Source organism: Triturus cristatus, unplaced genomic scaffold (genome assembly GCF_964204655.1).
Source record: "Triturus cristatus unplaced genomic scaffold, aTriCri1.1 SCAFFOLD_205, whole genome shotgun sequence".
In the NCBI taxonomy this organism is placed as follows: Eukaryota; Metazoa; Chordata; class Amphibia; order Caudata; family Salamandridae; genus Triturus; species Triturus cristatus.
The window spans coordinates 558,060-584,596 of NW_028187869.1; the positions used below are offsets into that span (position 1 = coordinate 558,060).

Here is a 26,537-nt window from a genome sequence, read left to right on the forward strand (position 1 = left end):
TTTAATTAACAATTTCACAGTAACCAATTAAAAGACTGTCAACATGTCACAAATAAAGGAAGGCTTAGGCTATATAGGCTACATCTTAATTTGTCTGCATTCTAGGACCAAGACAGAGTTTAAGTCAAGTCCTTCATCAAATTTTTTTTTTTTTTAGATGGGTGGAGTTAGCCGAGCAGCTTAGCCTGCAGTTTAAGCTAGTTATGTGCCTAGACTAAACAGTTACAGCTCCTAGTTTGCAGTCACTCCTTCGTAGAAAACAGAACTACAGTTATTTGTTACAGCTTTCCAATTAATAGGGTAACGTGGGGGTGGCGAAAGAGGCAACCGAGCCACAGAACCCAGCGATGCTGCCTCAGCGTGCACTGACTTTTAGAAAAACGCGTATGCTGCACGGCGGAATACCAGAGAAATCAGGCAGAGCTATATCAGAGGAGGTGAGAAACGGATGCCTGTACAGCATAACACCTCCCCCATCTGTTTTTTTTCCCACACAATTCCAGAATTCAGTCCTGCTTGACACCATTCTTACCAACAATCTCAACATTTATTGCCTCATCACATTTCCACAGATCTTACAAGTTGTTTTGCAAAACTGTAATACCTCGAATGTCCAAAACCAAACCTGGTACAATGAGATGAGAGACTGACTCTTCAGCTGGTGCAATCATTAGCATAACCTCAGTGGGGCACAACTTTGTAACCCAGGAACGGCTATTATCTCAAAACAGCAACAGGAGTCTAGGCCGAAGCTCTGTAGTAGTCATATCAAGGTCAGTCAGCACAGCAAATCCACCACAAACAAGGGCTTGAGTCACCAAGAGCATGAAGATAATAGATCAGTTTGCAGTCTGATGGGCACATAGTTCCTTGGTCACTCAAACATCATGGGCTGGGCACCTTCTGCGTCTCTCGAGGTAGAGTTCACCAGCTCACGACGCACTTCAGAAGAGATCAGTGGGTGAGTGTGTGTTCGTAGCAGTTCTAGTAGCGCTTCCTTTTGCTCAGATGACAAGTCCTCCTTATAGCGCTGCACAAAAGTGAGGAGACACTGGTGCCAAAGAACGGGCAGCGTCCGCTGGTCTGAACGGAAAGCCAGGAAGTGGAAAACCAAAGCGTCAACCACACGGAAGGGCAGTGCATACTTCTTATCTATGAGGAGACGCAGGAAGATGCTGTTGGCTCCACTGTACTCCATCTCTGCAATCTTCAGCATGGCAGCACTGAGGGAGGGTAAGATAAGATAATGTTTATTTTTGCTTGATTAATTAAAATCTTTGCAAATACATAATTAACACAAATTATTACGTTTAAAAACAGCATTAAAAAGATAAATAAAATATTCCCGGTTTGTGCAACTGGCCGTTTTAAAAAATAATACTCCTGGATTCTTGTATTTCAAGTAGTGCTGAACTGACAATAACTACCATTAATTTCCCAGCTTGACCAAGTCCATTGTTCAAATTTGAGGCTTGATGATTTAAAATGCGAGTGCAACTAAAGTAAGATATTAAGTTAATTTTACATGTGAGAAGCATTTTCTTAACCTTTGGGCAATAAGTAAAAATAATTGTACAACTATAGTGTGTTATTATTCCTTTTTCGGGAGCTCCCTCCTGAAGCCCTTGTACTCTTATTTTTAACATACTTCAGATAACGACAGGTTTTTAAGTCTCTTGGTTACCGTCTCAAAGACTTTTGCTAGCCGGCAGTTAAGCTGGACGTCAACAGGATTGAAGCAAAGCTTCACTGCCTGCCTACAGGACCAGAAGCCGTAATACCTGAAGGGACGCAACACTGAGGGAGGGAGAAAAGAGCCATTACGACTAGCAGACAGACCCCATCATTCCTGCCACCAGTTGGGGTGGGTGGGGGAACAAGGGAGCGGGTACGAATATGCACCGAAACAAACTTGGCTCTTGATTGTCTACCCAACCATGTCCACGTTTACACAACAAATGAGACTCCCACCAAACCTGGATATAAGTTATACATGTTTAAGGCATTTTCAATAATATCTGCTGGAATCTAATCAGTACTGCTGAAACTTCAATACGTGTGCACATGTAAGGAAAAGATTAAGTAATTTCAGTAGCTCTCCAAAACCAGTAATTAGTAAATGTCTGTACCCCAGTTCACAAAAAAAGAATGCTTCAAACTTGTGCCTAGTCTTTCTAAAAATACAACATACTGCTTCTACCATTCTTCTACTGCATGTGTGTACTTTTGCACCCTGTATGCAATTGTATATTATTAGTCCTGTTTCTCTGAGGCGAGAGGTTTTTGAAGGTGGCCAAGCTGCCAAGTTTATTAATAAGGGTGAAAAGAGTAGAAGGGAGATTCAGTCATTTATAAGTGGCATTCAAGGGGAGGGGACAAGAACATATCAAGAACCATGGTCATTACCTAGAGTGCAGGACTGGGATAGAGCACTTGGTAAGGATGCTACCCACGATCACAGCCTCCCTCAGGGAACAGGTGCCAGACTCACATAAGGGGATCAAAATACCTGGAAAGGAAAAGAGTAACTCAGTGAGCTCTACTTGACGTTTTAGAGTGTTCTAACAGTGGAAGAACTGGTAAAATTCATTACAGTCTAACACAGACTAAAAATACCATGATCTATCCCTAGTGTTTCCTGGCAGTTTAGCCAATAGATTCAAGTTTCATGTTACCGCAATCTCTATAAAAGAACAGTACACCCCACCAGTCAATCTACACACAATGAAAGAAAAAAAATAACATACAGCATAACCATGGAACAATCATGGCTAAACTACATTCTCAGATTTCCACGAACAGAAACAGTTTTAAAGGAGTGATTTACAAAATAAGGCTGAAGCAATCAATGCACACAACACTTTGAGTAAGGTTTTTAGTTAAAACTAGTGGTGCATCAATCGGGAAGATGAACCTCGTAATCTTCCACACAGGAACGCAGCTCCATAAAGTAAACTACAAAGATGGTCAGCACCCGCAATTCATTAGTTCAATATATGGACATTACAAAATAAATAGTGTACAGACTGCACCCTGGTTTTTGTAAATTTTTTTTTTTTTTAAAAACACATCATCTTGTTCTTTTAAAATCTTTTCTTCCCTGCAGCCAACTCGTTTCGTCCCTTAACAGAGACTTCTTCAGGGCCTTGTATAATGTTGACGTATCAGCCAAAGAGAGTGAGTTAACAAGATTTGTAGCATTCTTTGAACTTTCAAAAGTACCATGTTCGAGGCATGTGGGCTGCTGAATTCATATCTGTGCATAGATCGCCGCCTAGTGTTGGGTCCAGATGATTGCACATTGTTGTCCTGGAAGAGTCTTCGAAGTATCACGAGATAGGTGACTCCTCCCCTGGACCATAGTGCGCATGGGCATCCTCTCCATCCTTAGATTGTTTTTTTCCGCCATTGGGTTCGGATGTGCTTATCTTAGCTCAAGTTAGGAAAAATCAGTTTAAGGCCAAAAGGCCTTTAGTTTGTCGGTACTGTTCCCGTTCGGTATCGACTACTTTCTTTAGTGCTTTAGCACCTTCTTACAGCTTTTCGGATCCGCTTGGTCCGAACATCGAACTTCGATCGACGATGGAATCGAGGACTCCATTCAAACGGTGTCCTTTATGCCACGCGAAATACCCACACATCGACATCCACCCGGTATGCAACAAATGTCTCTCACTGGATCACGATGAGTCCAAATGTATGGCCTGTGCCCGATTCCGCTCCAAGAAGACTCTCCGGAATCGACGGGCGGCAAGATTAGAGGCGCAGCAATCGGCGCCTGCCCCGGCCAACATCTTTAGCGACGAGGACGCAGAGAGCGTGGAAGACGTAGACTCCAGCCCCGCTTCCGAACACGACTCCCGATCGGAAGACGACGATGAGGTGATCTTTCACAGAGAAGAAGTCGAAGAGGTAGGAGACTACAGTGAGGCCTTTGGGGCCGAGGAAGATAGCTCCAGCGAGGAGCTAGGCCCACCCGTCGATACGGAGGCCAAAAACATACGTCGGTCTTGAGGCTCAGGTCGAGGGATCGCCTTCGGGCCTTACCCAAGATCAATCTCACGGTTCTTCGGCCCCGCCTTCAGGCCCGGCCTCGAACATTTCGCAAGAGCCATTATTACCGAAGACGACTGGATTCCCTTCAGCGAAACCGAAACCAATCGTCGCACCAGTTCCATCGAAACCAAAAGTGAAACTGGTTGTGATCGGCTCGAAGCCCTCCACTCCTTCGACGCCGGTAAAGGCCATCGGCTCCGAACGCACGAAAAGGGATTTCGGTGCCGAGCTCACCAAAGCGGATATGGGTGCCGAGCCCAAAAAGAAAGCCCTCGGTCCCCGCAAGGCGCCTCGGCCTCTGGCACCGAAGACATCGGCCCCGACCACCAAAATCACGGTGGCCACCCAGTCTGCGTCGACGTCGAAAACAGCGGCGCCTGCCAAGTCGTCGACAACAACGAGCGTCGATACCTCCCTTCGGATCGATGACCCCATGGCTGCAAAAACGTCGGGTGCCGCATCCACACCTACCTCCAAGGTGCCGACCGGTTCCAAGGAGCTATCTGCGTTCTCCGTGCAACAGGTCGCGGCATCGTTGCAACGCATCAGGGAACGGGCAGCCCTCCGCTCTACGTCGGGCCCCGACACGCACAAGGCTCCAAAAGCACCCTCGGCGCCAACCACCATCCCGTTTGGCTTGCCGCCCTCCACGGCGCCGAAAATGTTCGAAATTCGGACACGTGTTCGCCAGACACAGTCCCCATCCACTGGACACAGATTTTGAGCCTTCACAGCCACAATTCCATCGACGCCAACACTGGCAGGCTGATGCTCCGCAAGCGGAAAATCACGCCAGAGAGAGGATTGGACTCCTACAAAATCCCTCTCAAGCACAAATTGCCAGCAGGGTCGGAGCCAGTGCTTCATGAACACTTTCAACCCTCCCATCAGGATCCACAGTCCTTTTCTCCTACGCCTTCAGAGACAGACGCAATAGAGGACTATGTAGGGGATAATACCACCTACCCTGGGGATGTCGATCCTGATGAGCACCTGCAAGACCCAGATCAGGCATGGGATGACCCTACAGACCAGGGTACCGCACCAGATACCCATGACACGCAGCTTTACAGCACAAAGACATCTCCCACAGAGGACACTGCTGCCTTTAAATGCCCTCACAGAACGGGCTGCTGCCAATCATGGAGTAGAACTCCATTCTGACACTGTCGAAGAAGACTTCTTGGTGGACACTTTCGCCTCTTCCGAAAGAACTGTCAAAACTCTGCCCATGTTAAAAGGAGTTCTCAAACCTGCAAAAGACATTTTTAAGGAAACAACCAGGGCACGGGTGCTGAACCCCAGGATTGAAAAAAAATACAAGCCTGCACCCGGAGACCCTATGTACATTAGGGGTCAGTTACCTTTGGACTCCATGGTGGTTGCTAATGCTCGCAAAAGAGCCCATTCGCAAACAGGTGATGCTCCTCCCCCAGACAAGGAGTCCAAAGTGCTGGAGACATCAGGCAAACGAATTGCAGCACAAGCAGCAAACATCTGGCGCATTGCCAACACACAGGCGCTCCTGGCCCGTTATGATAGGTCCCACTACGACACACTAGAATCCCTACTCCAACATTTGCCAGATGAATATAAAGAGGCTGCGGAGCTCCTCATCAGGGAGGGACAACTCCTTATCAATGCATCCATCAAGTGCGCCCTGGATGCTGCCGACACAGCGGCGAGGGCAATCAACACAAGCATCATGTTGAGAAGGCACGCATGGTTGAGAATCTCAAGCTTCAAGCCGGAGATTCAGAACAATATCTTAAATCAACCGACTACTTATTTGGCCCCGAGGTTGACACTACCCTCGAAAAAATTAAAAAAGACACTGACACTGCGAAATCAATGGGGGCTCTGCAAATACAGCAGTTTCGTAGTGGCTCCTTTCGTCGCCCCGGGAGTAGAGGAGCAGCTAGAGGTCAGGGGTCACAGCAGCAGTACACTAAAGGGGGCACACAAAGTACCTATGATAAAACCAACAGAGGTGGATATCTTGGCTCCAGCACCAAGGGCAGAGGACGTGGTTACGGCAACACCAGGTCCTCCCCCAAAAACAAACAGTGACGCCCTGCCCTCTCCCTTCCCCCCGACCACATAACACCTGTCGGGGGGAGACTCCAACGGTTCCTGTCTGCGTGGAAAACCATCACCACAGACAGGTGGGTCACGGACATTATCCAGCATGGTTACTGTCTCGAATTAACGTCCACTCCACCCAACATACCGCCAAGGCACCGTCCTATGTCCGTAGAGCACTTGGCATTATTGCAGCAGGAAGTGCTAAGTATGCTGCAAAAAGGTGCAATAGAGGTTGTGCCCGTCAACCAGCAGGGGACAGGGGTGTACTCTCTGTACTTCTTAATCCCAAAAAAGGATGGGTCGCTCAGACCTATACTAGACCCGAGACCCCTCAACCAACACATTCTCTCAGAGCATTTCCATATGCTCACCCTACAGCAGGTTCTCCCGCTACTCAGTCAGGGAGACTTCCTAGCCACACTGGACCTCAAAGATGCGTATTTCCACATACCCATACACCCATCACACAGAAAATATCTCAGGTTCACTATTCAGGGACATCACTATCAATTCAAAGTTCTCCCCTTCGGAGTAACAACAGCACCCAGGGTTTTCACCAAGTGCCTAGCAACAGTGGCTGCACATCTACGGAGACAACACATTCACGTCTACCCTTACCTGGACGACTGGCTTGTTCAGGCAAAGTCAGCCCAGCAATGTGCCAGCCACATGTCCCTCACCATTCACCTTCTTCACAGTCTGGGATTCTCACTAAATTACCCAAAATCACATCTCCAACCCGCACACGTACGACAGTACCTGGGCGCGACTATAAACACTCTGGCAGCCACAGCTCAGCCAAATTTAGTGAGGATCAACAGCATGCAACTGCTGATCTCAAAGTTCAAACCTCAACACTCCCTTCCTGCGCGAGTGTTCATGCAGTTAATAGGCATGATGGCCTCCTGCATTTTCATAGTCCCGCACGTGAGATTACATATGCGCCCGCTTCAGGAGTGCTTGGAACGTCAATGGAATCAGGCTCACGGGCAATTAAAAGACCTAGTGTTGGTGAGCGGTCGGGCATACAACTCTCTGCATTGGTGGAATCCACAAAACCTTTGCAAGGGCCGACCGTTCCAAGAGCCTGTTCCACAAATAATACTGACAGCGGACGCCTCTCTCCAGGGTTGGGGAGCTCATGTACTCACTTACACAGTGCAGGGACTATGGACAACACAACAAAAGAAGATGCACATCAACGTTCTGGAACGGATGGCAATCTTCCTCGCCATGAAGGCATTCAAAGTACACTTGTGCAACAAAGTCGTGTTGATCCGGACGGACAACATGACTGCCATGTACTACATACAGAAGCAGGGAGGAACACACTCTCCACAGTTGTCTCATCTGGCTCAGAGCATGTGGAAGTGGGCCATTCAAAGGAACATATTCCTCATGGCGGAACACCTCCCCGGCAAGGACAACCAGATGGCGGATCTGCTCAGCAGACAGCCACCAGATGCACGAGTGGGAGCTACATCCGTCAGTTCTCCAACCGTACTTCCAACAGTGGGGTCACCCAGAGATAGACCTATTCGCCACAAACGAAAACTCAAAATGCCAAAGCTTTGCCGCCAGGTTCCCACATCCACAGTCACAGGGCAATGCGATATGGATGAACTGGTCCGGCAGATTTGCGTACGCTTTTCCCCCAGCGCCATTAATACCGCTGGTGGCACGCAAACTGCGACAACACTCACCGACACTCATCCTAGTTGCTCCCACATGGGCGCGCCAACCATGTTACACCACCTTTCTAGAACTTTCCGTGGTGCCGCATCAAAGGCTTCGAATCAAACCCGCACTTTTAACGCAGAACCATGGCGAAATTCAGCACCCACACCCGCAACAGCTGAACCTGGCAATCTGGCTCCTGAAGTCTTAGAGTTTGGCTACCTAAACCTGCCACCTGACTGTATGGAGATCATCAAGGAGGCCAGAAGACCCACTACCAGAGCTTGCTATGCGGCTAAATGGAAGAGGTTTGTCATTTACTGCAACAACAATGACATTAACCCGCTGGACGCATCCATTCAAAACATCATCTGTTACCTCCTACAGCTATACCGATGCAATCTGGCATACAACTCAATACGTATCCATTTAACCGCGATAGCAGCCTATCTCCAAAACAGGCAGCACCTCTCTTTATTCAGAGTGCCTGCCATCAAAGCCTTCTTGGAGGGACTCAAACGAGTAATCCCCCCCCCCCCCCCCCAAGACACCCACCAGCACCACTGTGGAACCTCAACTTGGTCCTCACCAGATTAATGGGTCCACCCTTTGAACCTCTCCATTCATGTGAGATTCAATTCCTCACCTGGAAAGTAGCCTTCCTAGTGGCAATCACTTCGTTAAGAAGAGTTAGTGAACTCCAGGCACTAACCATTCAAGAGCCATTCATACAGGTTCACGCAAACAGAGTTGTACTACGTACCAACCCCAAATTCATGCCCAAAGTTACATCGCAGTTCCACATGAATCAAACTATTGAACTGCCTGTTTTCTTTCAAAATCCACAAAATGTCGCAGAGAGAATGCTCCATACACTAGATGTAAAAAGGGCCCTCATGTACTATATAGACAGAACTAAGGACTTTAGGAAAACAAAACAACTTTTCGTTGCCTTTTCTCCACAACACAAGGGCAACTCCATTTCCAAAGCAGCTATAGCCAGATGGATCGTTAAATGTATTCACATTTGCTATCAAAAAGCTAAACGCACATTAACGATTCCCCACGAGCCCACTCAACACGAAAGTTAGGGGCGTCCATGGCTTTCCTAGGAAACATTCCTTTACAGGAAATATGTAGAGCAGCCACATGGTCCACTATACATACATTTACCAAACACTACTGTGTAGATGTACACTCAAAACAGCAGGCAGCTGTAGGACAGGCTGTTCTCAAAACTTTTTCAGACTGCTGCAGCTGGCACAGGTAGCCGCCGCTAACGGAGGTACTGCTATCTATTCTATGCACAGATATGAATTCAGCAGCCCACATGCCTCGAAATGAATATGCTACTTACCAGTATGCATCTGTTCTTGGCATGTAGGGCTGCTGACATTCATATCGCCCACCCTCCTCCCCGGAGCCTGTAAGGTTGCAGCACTCAGAATGACTGTATAGCATGGTCATCACTTACTGTATCTACTCCATCACTGCCACAATGGCGAAAAACAATCCAAGGATGGAGAGGATGCCCATGCGCACTGTGGTCCAGGGGAGGAGTCACCTAGCTCGTGATACTTCGAAGACTCTTCCAGGACAACAATGTGCAATCATCCGGACCCAAAACTAGGCGGTGATCTATGCACAGATATGAATGTCAGCAGCCCTACATGCCAAGAACAGATGCATACTGGTAAGTAGCATATTCAGTACTCTTGTGCGATCTGTGTCTAGTCCTAATAATATAGGAATATCCAATGTTTAAATGTCAAAATTCCACTGTTCCCTCTTCAGAACTGTCGGCAGCGAGTCGTGTCCAAGCATATGTAGGCATCTGAGCCCGTAACTGGCAAGGGGTGTGGGTCTCGGTCTCTTCGGCTGATACGTATACCAACATTATACTAAGCCCCGAAGAAGTCTGTTAAGGGATAAAATGCGTTGGACACAGGAAGAAAAGACTTTTAGAACAAGCAGATGCGAATAAAGATTTTTTTCTTCATTTTTATGTTTTTTTTAAAAAAACAAGATGGAGTCTGCACTATTTAATATAAATGGCATGGATGTTCATGACCAAAACTGCAGCAGCAGGTCTTCTGTCCATACAACATTTTTTAGCTCAGAAGTTTAGATTTGAATCAATTCGCACAATAGACTCATTTCATGTTTCTTTCAAACAACAATACTAGGACATGTAAAAGGGGCACCAATGAAATGTACTCGATGTGTGCTAAGCAGTGACTGGGAACTATGTTCAACAGAACTACTTAAGAAGCAGGGATTCACAAGAACAAACCTTTGAACCAAGCACCAGGCTTGAACAGTGCCTTCTTGAGGGCCATATAGAGGTGGAAGTTGAGACGTTTGTACTCTGCAATGTCATCCCGCACTCGGGGCAGCAGGACCAAATTATAAAATCGTTGGGCCATCTTCTCCTTCAAGTTTGAAGAGAATATCCTACAAGAAAGCAGCAAAGACAATGACGTGCACATTACAAAATAGAGGATTTCTAGACTTTTGTTCTTGCATTATACACGTTACTATACTATACTCCAAAAGGAAGCTCCCTGCTTATTTCTGTGTTGGAGAAACATACCTTTGTAAAAATGCGCGAGTATTAGGAGGACCAGGTAAGGACTTTAGGGGGAAAAGTGTCACTGTAGGTATGCCAAGAATCACCACTTCTATGTTTAGAGGAGAAATAGGTGGGGGTTACACCTACATGTCAATTGGCTTAGGTTTTGCCTCAACTATTAAGAGCTAGCTTAGAGGAAACTCGCGGATCAGACATCAGAGTATGCATAAATAATGCACGCTTTCATACCGGGGTTGATGGCATTATTAGAGTGGAAAACTCCTTAAAATTTAACATTAAACACTGACACAAGCAGCAATATGTTCACCTTTCTAATTCCAGTACCCAAAGAAGCAACTATAAAGAGACATTCCGTAACATACCTTTATACTCACCTAGTGGCCTGATACATCGCGGCGGCTGTCCATGATTCTGGCTCCATGATGTACAAAATGTGTTCCCAGTTGGATAGAGCAGGCACTATCTTGAAGGCTTTGGGGAGTTTCCCACTCCGGTACTTTGAAAGCACCTGCAGAAAAAGGCCTTGCATTACTGACGGTGAAAGCAATATAAGATCTGGCATTTGCAGAATACAGAAGGGGAAAGGAATACATTTTCTTCAAGAACAAGATACTGGCACATCCCAACCAGTATGAAAAGAAGTTTCCTCACCAACCATGTTCCCAGTATTCCGTGACTCCAAGTGGCAAAAGCAATCTGAAACCAGACCCCACCCCCTCCCCCCCAGTATCGCGATAAAAAAAATGCAATCACAAGACAGTCCTGTCTAGAAACAATGGCTACTAATGCAAGAGTATTCAGTCAAATACAATTGGGAAAACATTGCCCAAGAAGTCCAATTCTAGAATCAGATGGACTGTAACGGCTTGTATAAAAAAAAATTTTTTTAAACCACACTACCTATTGCTAAGAGTCCCTATTAACGATGGAGTTGTAGAAAACAGGTCAAAGACTAAGTTGCAGCTTCTGCTTGCCTCAATTTACACTCTACCTTTGTAATTTCCTTTCATTGTTTTAGCTACAACTTTCTTCAGGTTGTTTTTTTGTACTTGCATTAGTTCTGCTCCCCATCACATTTTGGCACAGCACATCTACTTAACCTCGTTGATATCTGGGAATATCCCTGATACTCTTATTTGAGACACTGCTCTCAAACTGTGAATTACGAAGCACCCACACTATGTTCCTGGAGCCTTCTCCATCGCTCCTTAACAGTGAAACAACCTGGAGCTGCCCATAAGAGCCTCTTCACTTCTTGAATTCTGCAAGAAGGTGAAGACCTAGCTTTTTAGAGTAGTCCCACTAGGCTGTAGGTGTGCTTAGATTCTCACCTACTCTTCGCCAGGATACCCTGCCAGGTGATACAGCGCTCTACAAATCTGCGTAACACACTATGTTCCTATAGAAAACAAAATGTGGCTTTCTTTTTATGAAACCAGCAGATCACATGTTCTTCCATGTGCAGCTTGTCTAGGACAGCCACCATGAAGAGAGTCAGGTGCAGATGGCTTAAAGGCATAGCTGGACAGGAGGGTGGCCCACGAGAGGTTAGGAGGACTTGGGCCTCCTAACCACCAGAATGCTACTAGCCACCTGTATCAAATGTCACACAGTCTACTGAAAAACTCTTGACCAAGAGCCACTCTCTTCCAGTTTATTACCTCCTTTACACATTTGTACACCTCTAGTATCCTGGGGTCCAGCTGTGGCATTGGCCGACCGGACACCTCCGACATGACCGTCTCCACCTCAGTTTGCTTTTCTGTTATCTTCTCCATGATGATATCAGCCAGCGTCCACCTGTAGTAGAAGAGAGCCCACTGAGCTGGGATTGCACATCACGGGTGATCAGCCGCGCTATATAAATCTATGAATTATAATGGTGTCTTCCGGTCTGGTCCTGCAGCGTTGATCACAGGACAAGGAGTCTGTTTTCCCCATAGTCAGTGAAGAAGCTTCCCTTTGACGTAAATAGAGCAACCTTTGTTTCTGCTGCCCCTTATGTGTAGGGACTCTGGGTAACTGCTCTTTTCAACTGAGAGTATAATTCTCATCAAAGAACTTGCAACTACGATAACAGTGGTGCCCGACTGACATGTCTTAGTTTTACTCTTTGTAAGAACATTAAGCATTTGTTTACAAAATGCCATACAACAGCTTAGTGCTGTGCAGTCACTCAAGCAAGGTAGTCACTAACAAAGATAATACAGATGTGTCATTAAATATTCATAGCGTATTGTACATACAGCGGTGGTAAAGATGTGAAAGACTTTACAGGTTCTCATCAGGACATTTGAATTTTCAGATGTTTGATCAGGTTACCAAGTCAGTGAATGATTTAATTCACTTTTTCCGGGAACCTCCGATTTCTTAGGACCGTCTGTATGTCCTGTTCTGGGATAATAATGGGTGTAGTTTCTGCTATATACAGTAACTGTCAGTGTGCCAGAGTACATAGATCTCCAGAAGGAGCTAGAGCAAACCTCCAATAATCATGTCCGTTTCCTTAATCAACGCTTTTTGCTTGCTTCTGTACAGCAGGGATCACTTTGTTTAAATGGCTCGATTTTGAAGTTGATCTTGTGGGAGGGGCAGAGAGGCGGGGAATGAAAGATCTGGTGCAGGCAACAAGGAGGCCAAAAGCTATTCACAGATCAAAAGATATACAACGATCACAGTATCGATGTAAAGTTTTTCTATGAAATGCCACCAGGGGCAAAGTCGGGTGCTGAAGGCTTAAAAGGCATGTCTGGAGAAGAGGTTAGCCCAAGAGAGGATAGGAGGACTTGTGCCTCCTAACTGCCAGCCCAGATGCATATATGTGGTCAAAATAGCTTTCACCTCTCTTTAGTGCCTCTTCCCATTCCCAGCTTTCATTGCAAAAGTTACCAAGTTATTATGTTCATTACCCTTTCAAGACTTGATTACTCCATCTGTTTCTATCTTGGTTCCCCTAGCAAGATCAGAGAAAATGCAGTCACAAGACCCCTAACTTCACATAAACTGCTGAAACATTACATCATTCTTAAAAGCCCATCACTAGCTACCAGTATCACTCCGCTACACTTTCAAATCACTATGTATTACCCACAGAGCAAGTCATAAAATTGGACTGAATTTCTCCACTGCAAAATCAAAATATAAAGGCTAAAGCGCAACCTTAGATAAATGGCTGCACAGCTCCTCTTCACCATTACTACGGAGTCCATTTAAGTGGGAGATCCTTATCGGTTACAGCAGGCAAATTTGGGGATTGTGTTTCTAAACACAATTGTTACATAGACTGACATCTCATTTTCTGTAAATGCCTGAAAACCCAGCTCGTCCCATCTTCAAGATAAGGTTCACACCTAAACTCATGGAAACTAACACTACTAGAATCAAAAACCATCTCCTACCACTAACCACAACATGTGACTATCATAGAATATGCAAACCACACAACAAGATAACATAGCAGACCCATGTGCAAAACAGGCCCTGTACCATGGACTAACGGGGCAATCATATTCCAAGATATGAACCAAACGATCAAATGGCAATTAGAGGGTGGAGTCAGATGGCGTCAAAGATGACCACAACTTCTCCGGTTCTCTATGAAGATTCCAATCATTGATCCTTGAGACACTCTCCCAGAGCCTTTCACTCCCTAGGCTGGGATGTGTGAATCGCTAAAGGGTTGGGGCTGCGTATGAATCTGCTTACCAGAGTAGTTAATATATTTGCATAGCATTACTGTCAGTGGAATAAAAAAAACTGTTAAAAAAAAAAAAACTGGCATTTGCACTGCCAACAGCTCTAACTTTAACAAATGTGAGACCTATTGCACTGGAAACACATTTGTCTCGCATTTGTTGGAGTTATTGGCATTATAAATGCCAATGTTTTTGTGCCTAGCCTTGTTGTAGGGTGCAGTACCTTGTGTGGCCAAAAGAGGTCCCTGGGGGCCTCTTTTGGTCCCATACAGTACTGCACCCTGCAAAGTTGGAGCTAATGCCATTGTAAATGCCATTTTTTAAGCCATGTGGTGCAGTACCATATGCAGCCAGAAGAGGTCTGGGACTTCCGTTGGCCACATATGGTACTGCACCCTGCAGAAGATATGGTAAATCCACCCTACCCATAATGCATTGCATGCAAGACTGTACTACGAGCACATTCAAATAGCTATCCATATAGAGTATCCAATTAGTAGCTTTGAAATGTGGCAATAGAATATATTAATTCAGGATTGGGTTGTAATCTATGTGGAGCTGATGAGGGGAAATTCGTAGGTGGTCTTATATAAAAGCAAGATGTCCTAATGAGTCCGTAACCACTGCCAGCCTTGCTTAGGACCAAGCGTGTCCTGCCTGAAAGCCCTTTAAGAAAATAGTGCTCTGAGGCTGTAATTAAAACCTAGGGAGTAACAACAAATGTAGCGCGGCTGTCCTCAAGAGAGGTTACAAGAAGAGACAAGGCGGTACTAAGGAGGGACTACTAGGACTATTGACCAATAGAAAGCCACAATTTACAAAGGACATGGAAAGGAGCTAATTAGAAAGATGAGAGCAAAGTGGGCGGAGCTTCATGACGATTTCCTGAATGTTTTGAAGAGACAGCGCAAGTGCTGCCTAGACAAGACCTAAAGCAGGGGGGGTGGGGGGGTCGAGTCTTTGTTTAAAGCATATGTGGGGAAGCAACAAGGTATAGGGGGCTGAAGCAACATGAGGGGGTGGCAGATTTGACACAGATGGAGGCGGAAGCAAACCCGGAGGGCACAGAGAGCAAAGTGGAGCGAGAAGCACACATGTGAGAGGAACATGGAGAGTGGCAGAGAAGTAGTACACGGGGGAACAGCAGGAAAACTTGCAGTCTCATGGACTGCATAAAAAAAAAGAAGAAAGTAGTTCATGAAAAACGAGCAGTGAAAGGCCAAGTAATGTTTTCATACTCCAGGGGAGGTGTAAACAGACGAAGGAAAGGCCACAGAAACTGACTAATAAGCAGCAAATAAATGAGTGACACTAATAACAGACAATGGTAATCAATAGTAGGCTCTAAGCCCACTGTAAGCTAACAATATGTCTTGCAACAGACAGGGCATGCAAGGTCTAGTAGACAACACTTAATAAGTGAGTCGAAGGCATTCAAAACTTCCACAGGAAGTAATATAGAGGGCCATAAGAGAAAGATAGTGGCTCTCAACAAGGGAGCCTACGATTCCCTGTCTGGTAGCAGGTGGGGAAACACAGCGACTTAGTTCAAGTTGCAGCAGCATAATCCTTCCTTTGTGAGGTTGATCATGAAAAACCGAGGTGCCAGGTATGGAGCAAAGGTGAAAGTGCGAAGGCACAACGAGAATGGTTTGCAAAAGTAATCAAGAATTTAGGACCCTTAGGGCCAATCAGAGTTAAATACCTAACGGCGTTTAGCTTAATATTTTGTGATGCAGTGTCATTGATTTTAACTCCGGGGAAGGACAGGGATGTCTTCCTCAATTTTAATCTGTGTAGTGTGCTCTTTAATAAAAAAAAAATTTCAATATAAAAGGAAATTCAAGCATCCAATTCCCACCTTATGTACTGAACCCCTTACCGTCCCCCAGAACTAGTGCAACATCCTTTAGACGTTTTGCTTACTTTAGTATTTCATTTAACTTTTTTGTTGGTTATTTTCTGTTTCACGCCTCAGTCGATTTTATTTTTTCACTAGCCGACAACGACAAAGTATCTCACCCTCAGTTGTCTGCTGGGTTCCAGTGAGACGACGCTGACACACACAATTGTCCATATGTAGGACAGGATCTCATGTCTTTGGACCAGATACAAGGAAGCACTGTGTTCACCTTGTTACTGGTTGTTATTAATTTGTTTTTTGCTGGAATACATTTCAGTAAGTTTGTGGCCAACCACTGGCAAACTAGTGAGAATTGTTGCCAGATCAAATAGGGCATGTACAGAGGCCATTTCAGAGCAATCTGACTGCTGGTGTTTAAAAACAAGCTGCGTTTTATCAGCATACATGTAGAAATGTGTGCCCATAGCCTGTGAGAGTTACACTCTGAGGACCAAATAGATGTTAAAAAGTACCAGACAATACTGATCCCTGTGGTAACCCGAAAGATGATAACTTAGACTGAAGCTTAAAGGATGGAAGGAAAATGGTTTGTGTACAGCATGTCAGAAATGGCTCAAACCAGCATGCTGACAACCAGTCACAGCACAGATGTCTCTTGTACTCTGGAGAGCAGGATGGCATTGTCAGAAGTATTGAACGCTGCCGACAGCCCTTGTGAACTTAAGGCTCCCCTATCCTGTTGACTACACTATGTCTAAGGTCATCCAAAAATTATTTGGATCCGAGGTGGAAATCACAGGTTTCTTTAGAATGATCCTCTTTAGAAAACAATGTGTAGAATATGGAAGTTTACTGGCTTAATATGGAGCACTACACAAATAAATATTTTACTCTTTACCTTATCGGTGGATTCTTGTTCATGAACTTCTCAATGGCCGCCTCATCTTCGGGGTTTACCTGCAGGTCCTCGCAGTAATCCCCCTGATCCATATTTGCTGCTTTATCCAGAGAAGGCCACTCATCATCGGAGTCAGAATCTTCTTTCGCCCCAGTACCTGAAGGATTAATGTAGCAAAGTTAGGGATTATGGATCATGGATATGGGGTGCTATAGGAAGGTACCGATGGTCTTGGATTGATATCTAATGCGGGTAATATTGTGGTCACTAAATATCAAAGCGGGTGGGGGGGGGCTAAAGCCACAGATTACAGACTCTCTGCCAACATCTCACCACTCTTCAGCAAGCTTAGAGCCAGCCCAAAGACGGGTCCATGTACAGTAAGGAGTCCGGTACTACTGCTGGGAAAAGGGGCACATACAGCAGTTGGAATTCTAGGATTTTGTTTCCAAGCAACACCCACTACATTTGTCTAGGACATGCATGCGAGAAGAGGATGGCCATATTGCTGAAAATTTAAATAGAGAGACAGGAAGACTAGACATTTCCAGACCAGGAATACAGCAAACTGTGCATGGGGACCCCATAGAGAAGCCTAGCTCAGATATGCAATGTTGAAGTTAGGTTGGTCATGATGTACCAGGTAACTAACCTACTACTTCCCTTTTACCAGTCCACCAGTCACTGCTCCACATCTACTTTTCCAAACCACAGCTTGGGTAGTAGACAAAGGTAACTGGCACCATGGGTCTGCAGATTACAATGGTGGATTGTGGGATAGGGCACTGACAGCTGCACAAAGGAAAAGAATGTGGTACATGATGGATGATTATAGGATGGGTAGGAACCCATGACGAGGCGAATGGGGCTAAGAGTGGGATGGGTAAAGCAAGTTCTGGGTGTTAACAGGAGAGAAATAAGGTAAGAAGGGGCAGAAGCGAAGTGTATGAATGGTAGAGGAGATTGACGCAAGCATTGATAGCGACAGAGTAAAGGGTATACTATAAGCAGGGGAGCCAAAGAGGGCAATAGAAATGGAGGGAAAAGTAGTGGCAGCGCATGAAAGGGAGGGGAGATATGGGATTAGGGAGGGTAGGAGAATGGAAGACCGTGATCTTCTTTTCTCCTTCCTTCCCCTATCCCATATCTCACCTCCCATCCATGCGCTGCCAATTCACTTCTTTTTCAGGGGTGAAGAATGAGGCGGGGGGAATGGGGTAGAGAAGGGTGGATGTGCACGGATGAGAAAAGGGAAAATAGTAGGTAAGGAATGGGATAAGAAGAGCGAGGAAAAGTAGGTTGTGATTGAAAGAGGGAGACTCAGTAAAGGAAGGATAAGGGAAGGAAGAGTCACGTATAAACAGGAAATGCAAGGAAAGGAAGAAGATCAAGCACCAAGACATCTGACTGCTGTATGCAAGAAGCCTAGGATACACTTGAACTCTCTGTGAGTTAAGATTATTTTTGTTCAGAACTGTGTAACAATACGGTAACACAGCGTTCTGAGCACTTCTGCCAAAGTTGTGTGTAATTTGAAGATCACAATATCTAACACTAGTAATATGGCCAGGTGGGTTAATGCTCTTATAGCAGAAATAAGCTAGTAACTTGCAGGCTGCACTTTACAAATGGCAATATGATTCCCACTCAGGTTGATGTGCCTGCTGTCGATAGAGCGCGTAGCTAATAGATATACGAATGCTGCAAGTCATTGACCGCTTTACAGTAAGGTAGCTCCGGTTGCTTCCCGCAAGATCTGCATTATCCTGCCAGCAACATTCTTTAATCCATGTAGAACAGCTTGGGGAGTTGTAAATGAATGTGCCTGCTGGAGGCCACACATTTCAATCTCAATAAAAGAGCATACATATCTTCTCCAGGGGGCAGTCTCTCACCAAATTCCCTTGAGAGACCATAAGTTTGAAAAAAAGGATCTAAAAAGTTTGTTATTGTTCTTTAGATCTTTGAAGGACAGTTAAGCGTTCTGCTGAAACAGCTTTTCACATGGTCTCCCAACTCGCTCTGACAGAATGCATCCTTATGCCACAACACCACTCAACTGGAGTAGCTAAGCAGAGGGCTTTAAAGCAGTGAGTCTTCTCAGGTCTAATTTTAGTCAAATCAAAAAGGTCTGGGTCAACACCAGATCTTATTCTTTTAAAACTGGTACTTACAGGGCCCTGTGTTAATACCCTCAACCGAACAGGCAAAATACTGATCAATTTCTCTAAAGTGACTAAACGCCTTAATGTTACCCATGTTAGATATGCAGCCCTCATTTAGATTTCAAGTTATACTTCATCTTGCATTCCCTAAAAAGGGATTGTTTTTCCAGATGCATCTCTTTGGGCTTTTCCATGCAATTGTAAAGTGCTTACTGTAAACCGAACCAACACTAGATGTCTGGGCAAGTTCAAGTAGGTGGGTAAGACAGTTCAAGTAGGCGAGTGTTAGTGAAGGACAAGGACTGACTCGAGTTTAGGCTGAAGGCAGTGTGATTTTCTCATAGTGCTAGCCAGTGGGTCGTAAAGGTGTTCAGATTACATGCAAATCCAATCCATGGTGTCTCTGCAGACCGCCCCAGGCGATGACAATCAAAAGCGTATAGAGGTACACAGCTGCTGAAATGTGGACAGTGACAAAAGGAAAAGAAAATGCAATGTTTGCAGGTGAAGGTGTGGGTTTCAGATCTGGGGGTAATTAGAAAGAGCTAACAATACAAGCATTGGAATACCAACAGGTCTCGGCCATGTCAATGTGCATGTCTTTTAGCCATGTTGTCTAGCAGCACATCTGCTGTTCAACATGGCTGAAAGTCCAGAATCACAGGATGTTGAGCCAACACAGAGTCCCTACGCCCCCCATGTTGAGATGATTGACTCGCCCCTCCTAACACAAACAAGCATTTACAATGCAGTAGGTCTCGCAATTACATTATTTGGAGCGATTGGCATTGTAATTGAAATGGTTTAAAAAAAATTGCCTTTGTAAAAAAAACAAAGAAAATGCTCTAATGCAAAATGACAATAGCTAACTTTTTGGTAACTGCAAAATCTATAGCATTGCATTTGCACTAGTGCGAGTTATCGGTATTGTAAATGGTACTGGTCCTTTCACGAAGAGGAAGGGTACACAAGCATTTGCAATGCAATAGGTTTCGTACTTGCGAGATTTTGAGCTATTGGCATTGTAAATGGCAATGTCTTTTAATGATTTGTTAAAGAAACCTGCAATAATAAAAGACATTGTCATTTATAATACTAATATGTTAATGTTTCGAAAACGCGAGACCTATTGCTATGCCTATGCTTGTTTTCCAATGTTCAGGGGGACAGGACTGTATAATATTCGTTGTTGTATTGCTAGATGTACAGGATTTGTATACCTAGACATGTGGCATGCCAGGCGCCATCAAGCACTGTGGGCAGTGCATGCGTCATGGACTGATGATTAGTAAACATCTGGCACAGCTATCGCACCGTTTCACTATTGCCTCAACATTGCACGTCCAGCACGACAAGCACCTGATGGCTTCCACGTGCGTCCCTCGAATAACCAAGAAACCAGTGGGGGGTGTGTGTGTGCGCAGAGCTGTGTGCGTGGGGTATGTGTGTGTGTGTGTGTGCCGAGCTGATTGATGATGATTCAGGTCCGAAGTGGGGTGGGTGTGTGTGTGTGCGCAGAGCTGTGTGCGTGGGGTGTGTGTGTGTGTGTGCTGAGCTGATTGATGATGATTCAGGTCCGAAGTGGGGTGGGTGGGTGTGTGTGCGCAGAGCTGTGTGCGTGGGGTGTGTGTGTGTGTGTGCTGAGCTGATTGATGATGATTCAGGTCCGAAGTGGGGTGGGTGTGTGTGTGCGCAGAGCTGTGCGCTGTTATTCAGGTCTAAGGTGGGGAGTAACGTAGCAAGTGCCATGGACCATGTTGCAAGCAACAAAATAGCCCTTTGTGGCCACGGTTCGGACAGTAAAATACAGCATTGGCACGGTTCAATGGGCCCCACGAGCTTCTGGGCCCCCGTGCAACTGCAGTTGCTGCACCCCTGAGCAAACACCTGCAGCACACTTTGCACCACCCCCTTGGAGCCCAAGGGAACACTCTCCTGTGCATTTAGCGTGGATGTCATGAAATGCCCCTTTAAGCACAGAGCAAGTAATTCTAATCCGGATATTTGGCCAGTGTCCCATACACATTATTACTAAAAGTCACAATTTCCTTCATTCCAGGGTATTCCAGTGCAGCAGCTTAGGCAAAATCCGCACATCCATGCTAGAGAACATTTATTACAACTCTGAAAGGCTAAAAGTACAACCTGTTCCAGTCTCAGGCCAGCGTAGGTACTGTTCAGCTGCAGAGCAGTTTAGTTTGAAGAGGGTATTCAGTCGAGCAGCAGACTCCTCCTATGCACTACAACACTGACAGTGTGGGGCAAAATACAACAGTGGAGACGGGGACCCTTTCTGACCTCGGTGCCAGCAATAGCCGTGGTTTAAGTGTAACAGAGCTGCCAGCCCTCCTCTACCCCGCACTATTCCGTCCATACTTTTGGGCTCAGCAGAGCACAGCATAGCAGTAGATGTGACTGCTAGTCCTGGGCTAATCAGGGTGACGTAGGGCGTAGAGTCTCAATCCCTAATCTGTCCCGCTAGAGCAGCAGGGCCCAGGGGAACCCCCTCTCCGGTGCCAGTCACAGGCACAGCAGGGGGCAGCACAGAGCCACTCTTACTAAAATAGTGCATGTCAGAGGCTTCACAGGGGTACAAGCATACAGTAGCAAAGCCTGGACCCTCAATGTAAATGTCCACTCATAGGCTGAGCAGGACACAGTAGGGTAAAGGAGCGGAAAGCTCCCTTTCCGTGCCAGTCTCTGCCCAGCATAATGCGTAACCGTGTCACCCATGTGCCAGTCTCAGCCCTGGCACTTCCTCACAAGGACGCAGAATTATTCAGCTGCAGTTTAGGGTCCATTCACTGTCCAGAAAAGAGTCTCAAAGCAAAATAAAATGTGGCCGGCAATGGGGCGAAGCAGTGCAACAATCGGACAGCAATGGCAGCTTGTATACAGCTACCCTGGCAAAGTCATAATCTGTACAGAAACACAATCAAAACAAACACAGAATGTGCTGAAACCCCCACACACCACCATGCGGTTTTACGTCAAAGAATTGTGTGAGTTGAGGATAGCAATTCAAACACCATGGGATAAGACTAACACAAATGCACTTTTCAATTACAAATCAATATGTTGTTCCAAAACAGGGGGACATGTGCATTGGAAATAAATGCATAGGTCAGGGCAGCAACCGTGGCAGCATGACGTATCATACCAAAGACGCACAACCTGAAGCTGGCACTAAATTTATGAAATAGTGCTGGGAGGGGGCGCGAGGCTGGACAGCGATCAGGGCAGCGTGCAAACACTGTAGACCTTCTCTGGGAAAGAGGAAGCGCGCGGACATAACTGCTTAACTGCTCTGTGGAAAAACATGGTCAGGGCAGCAGGGAGTTCACGCATCCTGCAACCACAACTTTGTAATCCCAGAGTGGAACGAGCGACTCTGGAGGAAGCAGGGGGCAGGAGCCAGAGTGGATAAAGTTTCCAGGCAGGGAGCGGGCCCAGACCAGCAGCAAGCCAGAGAGCGCAGCCCCAGAAGGCTGAGCTTCACACCCCTCCCCACCCCCGGCTTCTCCTTTCGCTTTGTGTGCCTGGCGAGCTGCTCCTCTCAGGCTCCAGGATGTTGAAAATGCGCTCGTGGAGGGCCGCTGGCGAGGGAGGTGGCACCTTCCACATCGGGGAGGGCCGCTGCTGCCCGATCCCTGCACGATCCTGCAAAGAGGGGCCTATTAGTTCCCCCAGCTCTAAAGAAACTGCTTAGGATTGGCTGTCAAATCCAGCCCATCTGCTGCAATCATAATCAGTCTCAACTGAATGGCTGACACATCTATGCCTGCAGCAGCCCAGGTTAGGATAACCAGTGCAAGGAGAGGGATGCTGGGTGGAGAGAGCAGAGCAGGCTGAGCAACTCCATTGTCTGCCGTGAACCGGGTGCGTGCTCTTAGGGCCGGACGAAAAGGAGAAAGGGCGATAACAAAAAAGCATCCTTTTCAATAGGAAGCCACTGTTTAGCATAAACGTTGATGCGACCCAATGGAAGTGATGGGTGGGGCTTCAAGTCCCCTTCTGAAATCTCATTGACAATATGTCTAGCAGAGCAAGAAGCGCATGTGCGCTGCAACGCTAGGCATGACCTAAAAAGCGTTATGACATGGCCTGCGCTGGCTGCATCATAACACTTTTTTCAGTGACTGTCAGCCATGCTGAACAGCAGGTGTTCTGCTTAAAACATGCCTAAAAGACATTCCCATTGACAAGGTCAATCACTTGGGCATTGCCGAGATCTATTGGCTTTGCAAGTGCTTGTTCAGTGTTGACAGTGTCTTGCTGAACGGAAGTGATAGTGAGAAACAGTTGAAGGGCTTTGAAATGAATCGAGTATGTGGCGTAACAGCCAGAGCTACCGAAAGGGGAACCAGGTTCAAATCTCAGGGTTAGCTGAACAATTTGATTCTGGGCAAATCACTTAAGCTTCCCTCGCCTACGAAAAGGAAGGTCTGTGTAATGTAACTGGTGAGCACTGAAAGTGCTCCAAAACAGTCGGCTGGCGTTAGTACTATGGCAATATGGAGGACAGAACAAGTGCTCCAATACTATCGATCATCCACACAAAAAAAGCAGCAACATGAAAAGTAGTGGGAAGACAGGTCAAGCAGGAGGGTATGGGGAGATGGGTAAGCAACAATGGGAAAAACATTTATTGGCAAAATAGTGTAAGGAGACATGTATTAGGTCCATGAACTATGAGAGAGCCAAACACAAGAAGAGGGCATGACGCCTGCATGAAGAATGGCTTCTAGGAAACTAGAGCGACACTGAAGTTTACCAATGGTAGGAAGATGGGCAGCCTGTATGCCCACAGATAGAACATATGTCTCATTGAGACAGCGCATGAGCTCTCTAGCCGAGACCTTAAAAAAATAAAAACAGAAGTCTACAGTGAAAAAAGACATTGATGACAGCTGTGAAACAGCGCGAGAGACAAGAGAGAAAAGTTGTGAGACCATGAGGGAGGAACTTCAAAGCCCACTATTCCAATGCAGAGAACTTATTTTTAATTTAGTTTCGTATTTTCAAAACTGAAACATTTTCACTTCGAATTTAAAAGTCATGGTTACACGTTTCTTTGCTAGAAACAAGCATTAGCAAAACCAAGGTTTGTTTTTTTAGAGGCATGATATTTTTTGGTTTATATGTTTGAATGCAATAACAGAAAACTCACAGAGATACCCAAATAGGGCTCAGGGTACAAATAGACCGAGCCAAAGGATTTTAGTTCACATGCTTTAGGTGACGCCCCTGCACCAGGATTCCTAGCTTCAATGACCACACCTTTTAAGAGACCCCAACCTCCCTTTCTTCTTTTTTTGTTCAGAGCAGGAACTCAACCTAAGATACTTGAGGCACTTACATGAGCACCAGTTACATTACACAATGTCACTCACATTCGTTTATTAAACACTTGGAGATTAAGTGATTTGCCAAGAATCACAGGGCACTGACCGGGCGCCGAGATTCGAACCTCGTTCTCCAGTTCCGAAGCTGGCAGCTTTGGAGTAACGTCACATTCTCTTGCGCCTTAAAGCCCTTGCAATTGCCATACTACAGCTGACTAGTAATGATGCACAACTACGCTCTTACAATGAAAGATTCCATACACTGTAATCATTCTTAAAGAATGGGGACGCTCACTTGCAGAAAGAGAACAGGGGACGAGTTATCTCCGAATCACATATCCCTGGTTTTGCTTCCTTACTGCCACCTACTATGCAATGCAATTTCCATCTGTTTTTCTTTACAGTATGTATGTAAAGCTCTCCGATACCTACGGGTCAAGCTAGCGCTATATAAAACTTTAAAAGTAAAAAAAAAATATCCTGCTCTAGTTTTCCTTCAAGGTAGAACTTTAATCTGCAACACACATTCAGCTCTGCCATACCTCGTTAGCCCTAATGTCTTCTTATTCCCGTCTACCCGACAATGGTTCTGCCTTAATTAATAGTTCCCATCTCACTCGTACCAAGCACTGTGCTTCTCCTCGCAGGGGGGCCCGTTCCCGGGCCATGCTCCTCCTCGAGCTCTCTCTGCTGCGCCCTGGCCTGGCGCAGGATGCGTCCGCTCAGTTTGTCATCCACGTAGCTCTCCTCGGGACCAGAGGGCTGGGCCCTACTGCCGGCGCGCGCTTCCCGTGGAGCGTCGGCCTGCAGTATCTGCTCGGCGAGGCCTGGGCCGCGCGAAGCAGCGCTGGCCCGCGAGCCTCCACGACCCCGGTTACGGCCTTCCTTCGGCATCTCCGTTAGTCCCAGTGGCCGTTAAACACACGTGCCCTGCGCTCTGACAACGTCACTGTCTGCGACCAGCGGCAGCCAATCGCTCCTCCCTTCCCTCCTAATCCCGCCCACAGCACTGACGTCAGCGCAAGGAACACACCCCTGCACGTCTTGACGAAACTCTCGCAGTTCTAATAAAACAAGCATTTGCAATGCAACAGGTCTAGCATTTACTGGAGTTGGAGCTATTGGCATCGTAAATCACAATGCCTTTTATTTATGTTTTGTTTTTTTAAACATAAATACAACGCATTGTCATTTACAATGCCAATAGCTTAAACTCGCGTAAATGCGAGACCTATTATTGCATTGCAAATGCTGGTTTTTATTGGACATGAAACATTTTGAGTGTAAGTTCCGACGTTCCCTAGGTACATCTATCTTGGATACATTTGTTGGACCTCATTCAATCTTGCCCTATATATAACTCCTGAATGTTTGTGTCAGGCATTCATGTGGGGAATTGAAATGCATTTCTCTGAATGAAGTCAATATGTATAGTTGCACGCGCACCACCCATCCTGCCATGCATCACTTTAAGGATCTGGACAATATTGGTACGGAAAATATCTTACCACGGATGCAAACAGGAACAAGCATTTGCAATGCAATAGGTCTCGCATTTGCGAGAGTTTGAGCTATTAGCATTGTAAATGACAGTGCCTTTTATTTATGTTGTAAAAAAAACAAACTTAAATAAAAAGCATTGTCATTTACAATGCCAATAGCTCAAACTCGTATAAATGCGAGACCTATTGCATTGCAAATGCTTGTTACTTTAGAGGTCATGTTTGGTGCAGGATTGTGTACAGGCCATGGCCATTGGTCCGGCTCTCAACCTACTCCCACTGCGCATGGCCAAAGGCATCAGTGATCACAGCAGTGATTGCATTACCGATGATATCATCTATGATAGTGGTGTTGACATTAGACTGTGAACCGTAAAAAAAAATTTGAAAAAAGGGGCCTACGTCTGTTTGCAGCAGAAATTGATTGCAGAGGAAAGAGCAAAGAGTCTGCCACCAGCCAGATTGGGGGTTGGCTGCCTTTAAATGGGTGGCTTCAGGGCATACAGGCCACGTTCTGTCGCTAATCCCCGCTCTGAAGGGCTGAAAGTCGTGTGCAGTGGGGGTTGATTTCTCACAAATGTTTCGATGCACGTCCTGGTTGAAGACTGTGCCATTCATCCAACCCCAGCTGCATACAGCGGTAGGTTGCGCACTGAG

The 26,537-nt window shown here is 46.0% G+C and overlaps 1 protein-coding gene across 1 annotated transcript; it reads right to left on the reverse strand.

Annotated features, from left to right (window-relative positions):
* Positions 1-525: 525 nt before the first annotated feature.
* LOC146770462 (bystin-like) lies at positions 526-25,330 on the reverse strand. The gene is made up of 7 exons (XM_085640433.1): positions 25,002-25,330; positions 16,869-17,025; positions 12,073-12,211; positions 10,786-10,919; positions 10,112-10,272; positions 2,407-2,509; positions 526-1,223 (listed from the first exon to the last, which is right to left on the reverse strand). Exons 1-7 carry the CDS (start codon positions 25,270-25,272, stop codon positions 875-877), a joined length of 1,314 nt encoding a protein of 437 aa, XP_085496559.1. The 5' UTR covers positions 25,273-25,330; the 3' UTR covers positions 526-874.
* Positions 25,331-26,537: the final 1,207 nt, after the last annotated feature.